This window comes from Protopterus annectens, chromosome 11.part0 (assembly GCF_019279795.1).
Source record: "Protopterus annectens isolate FY-2018-M chromosome 11.part0, PAN1.0, whole genome shotgun sequence".
Classification (NCBI taxonomy): Eukaryota; Metazoa; Chordata; order Ceratodontiformes; family Protopteridae; genus Protopterus; species Protopterus annectens.
The window spans coordinates 284499213-284512706 of record NC_056745.1 but is presented as its reverse complement, the minus strand read 5'-3'; the positions used below and the strand labels follow the sequence as shown (position 1 = coordinate 284512706).

The window sequence follows — 13494 nt, the reverse complement described above, 5'->3', positions numbered from 1 at the left end:
GCCTATTCTGGACCTGTCATGGCTGAACAGATTTTTGCAGGTACCAGAATTCAAAATGCTAATCCTTTAAAAATTGCTGTCCATGATTTCCCCCAATGCCTACATGGTAACCCTAGATCTAAAGGACGCATACCTCCACCTTCCTGTAGATAAAACTCACAGGAGGTTCTTATGTTTCAGAGCAGGTGTGAAGCATGAAGCATTGTCAATTGTATGCACTGCCCTTTGGCTTGTCTACTGCACCTAAGATATTCACAGAATGCCTAACCCCAGTAATAGCCTTCTGGAGGTCAAAGGGCATTCAGATTTATTCCTAGTTAGTTGAGTTTTTCTAGATTTGCTGCTTGAATGAGGCAAAGTGGATCTGCTTTACATCCAAGAGATCCTGGCTTCAATGGGGTTCACCATCAGTATCCAAAAGTCTCAGACCATCCCCACAAATAGGATTGCTTTTCTGGGGCTTTGCTGGACTTGTCTCTTCAGAAAGCAGTCTTTCCTGCAGACAAGGTTATCTTTCTAATGCTGTACTTCCAAAAGCTCCTCCTCAGAAACTACGTCACTGCAACAGAGTTCCTCAGAGCTTTGGGTTACTTAGTCTCTTGCATCCTCATGATCCCCTTGCCAGACTCCACTTGAGGAAGATGCAGTGGTACATCAGAAATGTGTGGTGCCAGCACTCAGAATCCCTCAACTTAAGGGTGACACTTCTCCATTGTCTCGGGAAAGATTCTCTTTATGGGCCTGAGCCTTCTCCATCAGTCTGGCCCTCCTGTTCAGGATTATTCCTCAGTACCAAACTTTGACCACAAATGCCTTGGACATAGCCTGGGGGCTCACTACAACAACTTACAGACTGAGGCAGATGGGTCTTCCAAACACAGCAACCAAAAAGAACTGATAGCAGTCCAAAAAGGTGCACTTCCCTTCAAAGACCAATGGAAACCAAGATTACAGTACTCCTAGTAAAGACAAACGCTACCACTGTTATGTAGTACATAAACAAGCAGAGGGGGACTCACACTTAGGCCCCTTTGTCATCTAGCCATGGATCATTGGTAAACTGCAAACTCCCTAGGTCTGCACCTCATGATTCAGTACCTACCAAAAGAAACAGGTCAACTGGTGGATTAACTAGCAGGACCCTGTCAGACCCTCACAAGTTGCATCTGTATTTGGAAGTTTTTCTCACCATAGCCAGAGAATCAGGTATGCCAGAGACAGATCTTTTTGTTACCAAAGAGAACTCTCACTTAAAAAAAAGTTTTGCTCAAGGATCAAGTTCAATCTGGAAGACAGCTGCCTTCTTCTTCCCTTGGACAGGCCTATTCATCTACATCTTCTCTCCATTACCCTTGATCCCCAGGGTACTTCTGAAAATAAGAGCAGAAGGTCCCCAGATTGGCCAAAGTAGCGCTGATATCCTCTAATGCTCAGTCTCCGCAAGAAAGAACCATGGTTGATGCACCGAGTGGATCTATAAACACAGAATAAGGGCACCATTATACATCCCAACCTGAGCACTCTCAAATTGACAGCTTGGGTGATACTTTGACCCCCTGGAGGGGGACATCTCTCACCAAACAGGTCTAGGACATTCTAAAAGAGACCATGGGACCTAGCACAAGAAAATCTTACTATCCCAAATGGAAGAGATTCACTATATAGTGCAGACAAAAGGATCAGAATCCTCTTCAAGCTCAGATGCCTCTGATCCTTTCATACTTATCAGTACTTTTTGATGAAGGCATTCTTATTCCTCTATTAAAATTCACCCTTCAGCAATTTTCAGCTTATCTGCCTACTCAACCCCCTCTCCTTTCCCATCTTCTGATGAAGCAGTTCCTGAGAAGGATGTTCACATTAGACCCCCCCCCAAAGGAAACCTCCAGTATCCCATGCTATCTCAATTTCATTCTGGAGGAGCTCTCCCTCTCTCATTTTAAGCCATCTGCCTCCACAGACATCATATCCTTGACCTGGAAGACAAGTTTTTTGTTAGCCATTACTTCAGCTAGATAGAAGGGTATCAGAGCTTCAGGCCCTTATGTGTGTGAAACCTTTCATCACCTTCCACTCTTACAGAGTCTTTCTTAGGACCAACCCCTCCTTTATGCCAAAAGTGATTACAGAGATCTTTAAACCAGACCACCCATATGCCTAACTTCTTTCCTGACCCTGAAAAAAGGGGAGGAAAAATCCTCCAAGCAATGGATGTGTATAGGCAATTGTGTTGCTACTTGGACAGAAAAGAATGTCAGGAAATCTTGACAGCTTGTGACATTTGCTTGTAGCTTTGAAGGGAGGCCAGTTTCTAAACAAACAATTTTGAAATGGATTTCCCACTGTATCTTATTTTGCTACAACCATTATGGAAAGAATCCACCTGACTTTGTGAGGTCTCTCCCCACCAGGGCTACTGCTACATCTGCAGCCTTTTCATAAAGGAGTGGCCACCAAGGACATTTTTGAAGCTGCTACTTCGTCCTCTGTGCATATCTTCACCAAACATTATCGCCTTCCAACCTTCCCCAAGTCCAGAGTGGGTTTTGCCACTGCAGTCTTGCATGGCATCCTTTCCTGTCCATAAGACTTTCCAACAGCCCTCTTATCAGCTTTGGGAGTCATCTCATCAGTTATGACTACAACAGTCAAACACAAAGAACGTAATACAGTTGTGTACACTTAAAATAAATGTAGATTTATGAGTGTATTCATTGTTGCAGTATTCTTTCCCCTCTTGCCCCATGAAGTTGAGGTGGGCAATCTCCTCTCTAAACCCGGGCTTTTTCCCACTCCTCTGTTTGGATTAGATTTTGTACAGTAGGTTTTTAAGCTAAGACCCTTTGACTGTAGGGACCAGCTAGAGACTCCTTTCTGTTAGGGTCAAGTAAGTACTGAGGTTATGGTGCCAGCTGACTCTTTTTATACTCTGATGTCTTGATGTTTTACAGGGCATTCTCTGGCTTCAGGATGAGGAGGAAATTCAATGGTATTTGGGCTGGCCAAGGGCTTCCACAGCAGGAAATCCCATCAGTTATGACTGCAGCAGTGAATACAGTTGAATATCTACATTTATGGCAAGTGTGCATAACTGTACTTTATACTGACATTGTAGAAAGTCCATCCTGTGAAAAAAAATAAGAGCATCATCCAGTTTAATCACTAAAAAGATCTAACCAGATGTGGCCCAGAATGGTCTACATATTGTTCACTACTACAATAGTGTTATCTCTTGGGACTTCTGGTGCAGAAGCCCTGACTTCAGTGCCCTTTGCCGTACTGACACCCTCCCATATGGACATTGGAATGTCTGTGATATAATAGGAATGTCTGTCTGCCTGTGCTGTCCGTAGTTCTTTCATAACCCTACAGTTAAAATGGTCTGGTAGATACCAGATGATTGAAAAAAGTCCTCTGTAAGGATGAAGCAGCTCAGTTTCTTATTTGTGTATCAGTTTGTTTTAATAAACTGCTGAGTGGTTGCAGCTCTTCACTTTGTTGGTTTTTGCAAATTTTAACCATGACCTAATCTGTTAAACAGCTTAATGGGTTGAGGGGAAGACAAAAGAGCAGCGGTGACAGAGTCATTCTGGAATATTCCTTTGAATTTTTATCCCTGGGGTAATAATTTGTCTTTTATCATGGCTTAGCTGCAGAGTAGTTTGCCGCAGTTTCATGGCCACTGTGATGAAATTGATTGATGTAGGGTATATCTTAAACATCTGTAAGCACTGCTTTATCCATGAGTGTGAGGTGCTGCCGAATGCTTTTTGTAATCTTTTTTTTAACTGACTTCTGTCCATGATATATGCTGTGTGAGATTTTATAAAAACAGGGCCTCCCTCTTGAAGGTACTCACCAGAACCTGATGAATTAAATTCCAGTAATACTACTTTCCTTTGCTTGCTCATTTAATCATCTCTCTATTCGGACTCCTCACTTTGCTCACTTTTGATATACGGGAATTCTAGCATTGACATTGCAGAGTTATATCTAATGCTATGCTGACATTATATTTACTTTACACATAAAGTGAATCACTTTGATTTTCCAGTAGGTATGTTTTTCTTTCTGTGTATATGTATATACATGGGTCTCCTTCAGATGATCGAACTTTTAAAACTTCGACTTTCATATGGCAGAGACCATATGATCGAAGTTTTAATACTTCGAATGTTCTGAATGGAGATCTCCATACAGCATGGAATGGGTACATTTCCCTTTTCCTTGCTGTGCAATCTCAGAGTTGGTTTATTTAAATAGCAGGGGGTGTGGGGGCATCCAGAAAATTGTTTTGTTTTCTTTTTCTTTTTTTTTTTTTCGGGTGTTCGAACCTTTGAAACTTCGATCATATGGTCTCGTCCATATGAAAGTCAAAGTTTTAAAAGTTCGATCATCTGAAGTAGGCCCATGTACATGTATGTGTGTATTCATTTTTCCATGATATAAACAAAGCCAATATACACACTGCATCAGTGCATTAAATATAAACCTTCTTTAACTAGTTGGAGTACTGTAGTGCAATACACAAAAAATCCATCACACAATCAACTCCAGTTAAATAAATCCTCTAAGACAGCTAGCAAGACACCATGAGATCTGGGTCGAAATGTAAATATACAAACAAGTTTATTTGAAACACAAAGTAAGCTGTTTCATTTTCAGAATATCTGACTTCATCAGAACTCATGACCGCCGTATCCTTTTATTTAACATCATCCCTACTCCACATGTGAAAATGGAAACACCAAACCAAAGTATTACATAATTAACAAATGAATACGATTCATTAATTAGACAAATTAATTCAGTCAAGACCCTACGCACAATAAAATGGTTTGTTTGATTTTAAATTCACAAATAATACTACACAGTGTATACCATTATATTACAAATATGTTTATAAATTATTTAAAACATCACATTTTTTTTCTACTAGTATAAATTAATAAATACCTGCAAAAAAAGACAAATATTTAAATGCCTTATAGCTTAGCTGCTCGAATTTTCAAGACACTAAATACAGAAATAGCCCCATGGTATGTTACTACATCCAATTTGAGTTGCCACGTTAACTCCCTGTACTCTAGTCTAGTCTCCCATGGTCCATTTCTTTCACTAATGGGCACCTGTGTGAGTACAGAAAAACTATAATTACTCAATACACACAACTTTGTATGCCTGTATAAAGCATTAGATTCATTACTGTGCTCCACATCATAAATATGCTCATGAATAGTTTTTTAATAATCGTTCTGTTTTGTCAGCATAAAAACTTGGGAAGCCCAAACACTGAACCAGATAAATTACCCATTTATTATTAGAATGAAAATGTCCTGTAGGTTTTATTACCAAATCTCTTACAGCTAAATACATTTCCTCTGTGTTGCTTAAATAACAGCACTGATGGCAAAATCCACACTTGAAAGAAAGTGCCAAGCTTCTTAGTACTCTTTTAAAATGTTCTTCTTTATTGTTCTTTCCGAATTTCCTTAATATTTTGTTCCTCCTCCATACAAAACTAGGTTTAGCAGGAGTACTGTCTTTAATTGTCATTGTTCATGTTGGTGTGAATGACCTGAGACTTACCTCCCTGGACTACATGAAGAGAGACATGGAAGAGCTCTCTGATCATGTAGCCCAGGCTGGTATGACCCTGACCCTGAGTAGCATCCTGCCATCACCAAGAATGATACCTTAGTATAAAGAAAAAAATTATCAATTTCAACAGCTGGCTAAGCTTCTGGTGTCATTCAAAGGGGATCCAGTGTCTGTCAGCCTGGGACGACATGCTCGACAAGCCTCGTTGCTTCGCAAGAGACGGCTTGCACCTGTCACCCCCTAGGCTTTCGAATACTGGCCAAGGCTCTTTCTGCCCCCATAATGCCTTTTTTAGGCAAGGCTCAAAAGTCAAACCCACCTCCGTAAACAGCATGATTAACAAAAAACTGAGGGTTATGCTACTCAACGCCAGGAGTTTAAATCTCAAAATGCACGCGCTCGAAGCACTCCTCAGTATGGAGAACGTTGACATCTGTGCAGTAACTGAAACCTGGTTCAAGGCCCCAGAGAGCACCCCAGCACTACCAGGCTACAACTCGTACCACACGTTTTGGCCACAGAACATGGACCGAAACACAAAAGGAGGGGGTGTATCCATATTCATCAAGGATACCTACACCTCCAGGTTAGTGGCGCAGCATGATACCTCTGAGATCATCCATGTGCAACTAACATCGGTCAGATCTGCAATGCAAATTGTGGCCTGCTGCAGATCACCCTCCATGACCCAGGACCACCACTCCACCTTTATGGAGACACTGGAAAATATGAAGATCCTACTGAACACCCTGATATTGGGCAATTTTAATTACCCTACCATTAACTGGGAAAACTACTCCAATACAAACTACCAGGCCCAGCACTTCCTGCAATTCATCAACTCAAACGCCCTGGATCAGCTGGTAAACTCCCCTACCAGAGGTGAAAATATATTGGACCTGGTCATCACAAACATGGGCGACAGGTGTTCCACCCCGGAGGTCAACCCATCACTGGTTAGATCAGACCATAATCACTCGATGTCCTCACCACACCACCACCCCCAACTAAGGAAACCACAGTAAAAAACTTTTCTAAAACAAACTTCACTTTACTTAAGACAGAGGCAGTAAGTTTCACAGCCCCCACACTAAAGGATAACACTGCCCAAAATGCAGAAACCTTTACAAATGCTCTCTATGAGCACCTACAAGGATGCATGGATCATGCCATCCCTAGCAAAATCAAGACTCGCTCCTCTAAGATAAGGAAACCAGTCTGGTGGACCCCTGCCATAAACAGGCTATACAATAGAAGGAGGAAACTAGTTCAGAAAAAAAGCAAATCCCAAGAAGGAAAGACATCCCTGATCAGTATCAGTAAGAAACTAAGGTCCCTCATAAAATCATCCAAGGCTAACTTCGAAAGAAAAATAGCCAAGGATTCAAAAGATAACCACAAAGCCTTCTTTAGCTATGTTAAGAATCTAAGTGGCAACTCGCAGATATGCACTGAACTAGTGCAAAATAGCACAAAATATACTGAACCTACTGATATTGCCAGCATCCTGGCAGATAGATTCAGTGCAAACTTCACCCCCCTCTCACCCCCAAAAGGGCCCACAACATTACCGGAAAAGTGTAGTGTCACGGAAATCACAGGCGCACAGGTGAAAATAGCCCTTTCAAAAGCCAAAAACACAGCGTCAATGGTGCCAGATGATGTCCCAGGCTGCGTCTTGCATGAACTACAGAACGAACTAACCCCCCACCTAAACACGCTGTTCAACCTCAGCCTCCCCACAGGCTATGTGCCCATAGAATGGCACATAGCAATGGTTGTTCCACTCCACAAAGGAAGGGGCCACAACTGACCCTGGTAACTATTGCCCCATAAGCCTGACTAGCCTGGTCTGCAAGGCTGTGGAGCGCATCATCATGGAACTCATTAACAAAGACATTGGGAACCTCCAAACACTTGACCAGATCCAGTTCGGCTTTGTTAAGGGCAGATCTTGCCTACTAAACCCGGTTGACTTTTTCAAGACAGTCACCAAGGCCATAGACGAGGGAAAGGTTGTTCACACAGCCTACCTTGACCTCGCCAAGACTTTCGACACCATTCCCCACTCGTGTATTACAGAAAAACTCACCAGCCTGAACATAAACCCCTACGTCACAAGGTGGGTTGCCAACTGGCTTCCAGACAAAACTCACATGGTAAGAATAGCGGGCTCCAGGTCCGACTCTAAACCAGTCACAAGTGGTGTCCCGCAAGGCTTGGTCCTGGGACCCCTACTGTTCGGCATATACTTCTCAGAAGTACAGGCAAACACAGGAGGACTATGGTTAACCAAGTTCGCCGATGACTGCAAACTGGGAGCTATAATTGACTCTCCGGCTGACATGGACATCCTCCAAAAGGGCCTTACTGAGACGGACACCTGGTGTCAAAGTCATGGCCTCAAGGTAAATGCCAAAAAATGCATAGTCATTCTGTTTGGGAAAAACAAAACACCTACGAATTACCACATAGGTGGCAGCCCCCTTAATACAGAAGAGGTACTAAGAGATCTGGGGACCCAAGTAGATAGTAATCTCTCCTTTGACAATCATATTGCCAAAGTAGTTAGGAAATCCTTCTGTGTGGCCCATCTAATTACTAAAGCATTCGCATCTCGAAATAGAGGTTATAGTGCCCTTCTACTCATCACTCATCAGACCTGTCATAGATTACAGTGCCCCATTTGGGATGTACCACACAAGACACTTCTAACAGCTGGAGAGACCACAGAAGTACCTCACCAAGAGGATTACTGGCCTCAAACATATGTCCTGTGCAGCCCTACTGAAAAATCTCCGGCTGTACTCAGTGGCATATTGCATACACAGAGGTGATCTCTGCCTGACTTACAAAGCCATGTCCAACTCAGAACTGATGGACATCGTCCACCTAAAGAAATCCAAGTCACTGTGAGCCACGCACTCTAGTTAGCTAAACCTCACCACAACAATAAATAGAACATGCTTTAGGGATAGATTCCTGTCACAGCGTCTCCCCATGCTTTGGAACAAAATTCCAAACTGCATTAGGCAGAGCCCCTCACTAACACTCTTCAAGAGAAACCTTGACGAGCGGATGGGTAACAGAAAATACACCTCTGGGATCACTTCATTGGCTCTGCTTGACAGAGGATCAGTTAATTAATCAGTGGGGAGACGAAAGCTGACACATTCTGGCTAGGCTTATAAACGCCCTTGGGCAGGTAGCCTAGTTACCTACCTATGAACCTATAATGTCTGGGAAACATATCAGTACCTCCCAGTGTTTATTAATATTTTCTGCAACCTTAGATTTAGAATTAAAAGTGTAAGCAAAGACTTCTTGTAGTGTGATATCTGAATTACTTTTACTGTCAATTACCTATACTCCTCAACCAAGGAAAAGTTCAGACTTCCTGTCCTGTTCATCAATAACCTGTTGTGGCACTTTAGTGGTCAAACCTTGAGGGGTAACCCCTTTCCCAAAATTGGAGGTCATACGCGCTGCCCTTATCTGTCCTTTTATAATACTTTTCTTTTGATAAAAAGGATGTTAATTCAAGTAATGCAGATATGTATTAAAGAAAGTGTCCTTTTGGTGCACCTTTAAATGGAATCTACCACCTATTCTATCCGTATAGAACATAACATCCAAACAGTTAATATTCTCTGTAAAATATGAATATGTGAATTTCAAAAATGTAGTGTTACTACTAATATAGTCTTAAAAACACATCAAATTGCCCAGTGTACCCTTCCATAAAATTCAGATGTCTTCAAAAAAATGAGTGTAAAAATGCTGGTAGGAAGCATGCATGGAGTCCATAATGAATTTCTTCTCCTAGTAATATAGTACCAAATTGGCATAAATTGGAGCACAATTGGCTCCCATAGCCACTCCTTTAATTTATTTGTAAAATTCACCATTAAAGAACGTGAAAATATTATCTAAAACCAATTCCACAAATTTCCGAATTAATAGTACCTCCTAAACTGGTCAAAAATTCACAATCTCAAATCACTTCACTAAACCATTCAAGACCCAGCATATGTGGAATACGTGGAAAAAGATCCACAATATGAATAGTTGACAAAAATCAAATCATCATGATAGTAACTTAAAACAACTAAATGCTGCATCTTAGAACCCTTGGCCGCTGAGTCGGCCTTAAAGGAGGGTCCTGTATCAGCTTGTGAATCTTGGGTATCCCAAATATTACAGGTATACATGGGTTTCCACTACCAAAAATTCCAACAATTGTTTAATTACTCCCTGCATACAATGGTAATTCAGTACAAAATTAATTTTAGCATACGCTATATTAATTTTTTTCCTAGACACTACTGTGTATTTGTTATCTCTCAATGCATTTGTGTGTCATTGTCAATAGTTTATATTATGACTACCCTCCCCCCTTTTGTCAGGCTTCGTAATTCTGTAGGCCTGACTATTAAAAAACTATAATAAAGATTTCTCCTCACCGCTTAAGTTGTGAAACCCATACTTTTTTTGCTTGTGAAGCTTTGTCAAATCCCTGTGTACCCATTCCTCAAATGCTTGAAATCAAGACATCACATAACCTTCAGCTGTTACACTGACAGGTATTTCATGCCTAGAGCCCTTAATCTTGTTATTCCATTTAACATTAAAATTGTTCTCGTAGCACTGCCTCATTTTGCATCTCTTTTGTCAGTATTGTACTAAGTAAGTAATGATTATTTCAGGTAAGAAGAATATTACCAAAACATTTATGTAAATGTATGTGTTATGTATGTGTTACTGTATATTAGTTTAACTGATAGTTTTTTCTATGCTTGTGTGTGTTGGGATGATACTGAAGCAACTTTTTTTTTCCAGTTAGGTGAAGTAACTTTAAGCGACAGCTCCATTGTGTGTTTGACAACTACAATTAGTCAGCTCTCTGTAATAGACCATACAGAGGAGGAATTTAGAGAACTAATGCAGCGAACACTACTGAATGCCCTAAGAAAAGGACTGAAGAGCAAAACTGAGGTAAAGTTAAACATTTTTTTCTCTGTAATGTGCAGAAGTGTAAGAAAGAAAATGTTGATAGATCATTCTTAACTTAGCATTAACACATTACCTGTGTGTCAGCACCACAGCATCGTTCCACTGGTATGGATACTGAGATCTCAATTGTAATGAGAATTTTTTTTTTTCCTTGGTTTAGAATGGGTATGATGCCTGTTTAAAATAAGATTTTTTGTTATCTGTTTTGCAGTACATTGTCAAAATAATTGTTATACTACTAATAAGGTAACTGATCTAATTCAATAATTGCTTCCCATTAAAAACAATGTGATAATTTTACTCAGAAGTGAGAAGTTATGCTGTTTATTAGCTTTGACTTGTCATCTCTAACTCACAAGCAATAGTAACAGAGCTTGGGTAGCCAACCCTTGTTCAGTTTCTGTGCACACTAATCACCTGCTAACAGAAAAGGGAAAGCAGGGTATTGAATGAAAACATAAGGCATGAGTGCCATATGACTCTAGACTGCCAGAACCAACAGATACACATCTTCTAGGGCAGTTTTCTCTTGTGGGCATTTTTTTTAAATAATAACCACTAGAGGGAAACAAGTTATATCTCTGAGCAGTAATAATAGACACTGCCCACAACATAATACAGCTGTAGCTTTGTTCTTCTGTATTTAATTTTGCTGTAATTGACATGGAGGGTGCCCATGTAGTAGTTGAAATAAAGTATTGTGGTCATTTTTACCACTTCTGGCAATCACACAATTGATTGAATTAAGTAGGTGTGGAGCGGCAGTTGGTTGATTGAAAGCAAATGACAGTCTGTTCACATTAAAATGGTAGTTGCTTTGGCTTGATGGGTCATGGAGACATAACATGATGTTTGAAAGCTACAGGTTGAAATACATTATGGTCAGCATTTGTTTTCACTTTTTCTGGCAGGAAAGCAGATGGGTTGGTGAGCAGCAGTAGCAGTACATCCTACCAATAAGACAATGTTAACACTGCTTGCTAATACACTTGTAATTAATCAATGTATTATTTTTTTAATGTTATATCATTGGATGTGTGCATGAAGTGCACTATGACAGCAATAAAAGTACATTATTGCAGCCTGTGTTTCACCATTTTTTAGTGATCGCACACTTAAAGGGATTGTTAGAAATGGCTGTCTGATTTGGGGGTCAGTCTGTGGATGAATGCAAATGAAGTTAAGGTAATTGCAATGAAGTTCCATTGCAATGGCATGATGGAGGGGTGGTGTGACAACATATAGTGTCTAAATGCTGGAGGCTAAAATAGACTACTGCATTTATTTCTCTTCCAATTTCCTCACTTTGTAGCAGCAGAAGGGTACACAGAAGGTTGCTGTCTTTTGGGGGGGTTATAATGTTTATGTTAACATAATGCCTGCATGAAGTCACAGCATAGTTGTGTGATCTGGCTAATCCAAGTGCATTGTTTGTCTCTGCACAGCAACTTGAAATGTATTACCAAGGCCACTATGCCTTTCATTTTCTGAATAACCACACATCACAGATGTGCACAGAAAGTATCTCTTATTTTGGTAGAGGCATGAGTGCTTTCTCAGCTATGCATGATAGCAGAGGGCAGTTGTTTGATTTATGCAAAACGTGGGTGAGACAGGGTATGTGTACATCTCCAGTGGCACCAAATTGAAATGAAATACTGTGATTGCTGTTTCTTTCATTTTCCTCACAATCAAATGTCAGGGATGTATACAGAATAAAGCTGTCTCTTTGGTGTAGGGATAAGGAGGTATGCTTCAGATGAAAACATAGGGATGTTGCATAATTTTAAAGTAAAAAGTATTGCTTGTTGGGGCAATGTACGTCTTAACGGCATCTATATTTTCTTCTCAGAAAGTTATCAGAATTATATAGAATGAGGGTTTATTTTTGGGGGCATGTAATATATGAAGGTGAAGGGCAGTTACAGGATCAAACCTAAATTGTTTTGCTTTCTTGGGGAAGAACACTGTATCTGTCAAAAAGCAAAGTAGCCATTATGTTTGCATGATGCCTTCACAGTCTTTGGGTGATGTACCGTCTCAGAAGTGGCATATTCCACTGAAAGTGTGTGTGTTTTGTGCCCTAGGGGGCATATTAGAAATCACAGAATTCTGTTTTATTTTAATGTGAACTGCCTTCAGAGAAGTGATGTATTACGGCCTCTCATATACATCTGGTTATTCCAGTGTTTCAGAGGGCTTTTGTTGTCACTATGTTTGTCTTCCACCTGGGGGCTGTTTGACCTCTGCCGAAAAGCTGGGTAAAACTAATGTCCAGGATATACGTGTACTAAATATTGTATCAGAAGTAAAATTTGTAAATATTTCAATACAGCAAAATATGCATTTTTCAGTTGTCACATAACATGGCTACATTGCCATGCTTTCATGTAGCTAAAGCTATGGGAATAAATGTAGACATGATGCACTGAAAGCTCTGAGGATAGCACTGCACTCTAAGGTGTGCTTTGAAACAGAGCACCCTATTGTTACTACCTAAAAGTTTCATGATGAAATCTCAAGGGGTGGGGCAGAGGTACTGTCTTTGAAATACAAGTCTCAGTGGCTTTAGTCCTTAATTATACTACTGCAGTCTGACATTTTGCATTATTCTCAGTTTTCTTTGTGGATGTTATGTTGAACTTCTGCTCAGTTCTCTGAGTCAGTAATGGCCTAAAGTATTTCTTTATTGAGTTGTTATCATATTAGAAGTAAAAATCCTATTTATTTCTCCTGAATACAAAGTTGTTTTGTTTGTCACTGGTCTTGCAGAGACATCCCTGTGTAGACTCCTGTGCAGTAACCTACATTACAGGAAGATAAAGTTAATTATGTATCCTAACAGCGAGAATCACCTGCTAAGTGCTTTTTGTAGCTCGG

General features: G+C 40.4%; 1 protein-coding gene across 1 annotated transcript in view; it reads left to right on the top strand.

The window, feature by feature from the left end:
* The window catches only part of UTP20 (UTP20 small subunit processome component), a gene marked incomplete in the record, with an annotated part of 2478305 nt that overhangs the window by 1800432 nt on the left and 664379 nt on the right, over window positions 1–13494 (top strand). The window contains 1 exon segment of the mRNA XM_044087776.1: window positions 10441–10596. Coding sequence (XP_043943711.1) covers window positions 10441–10596 — 156 coding nt within the window.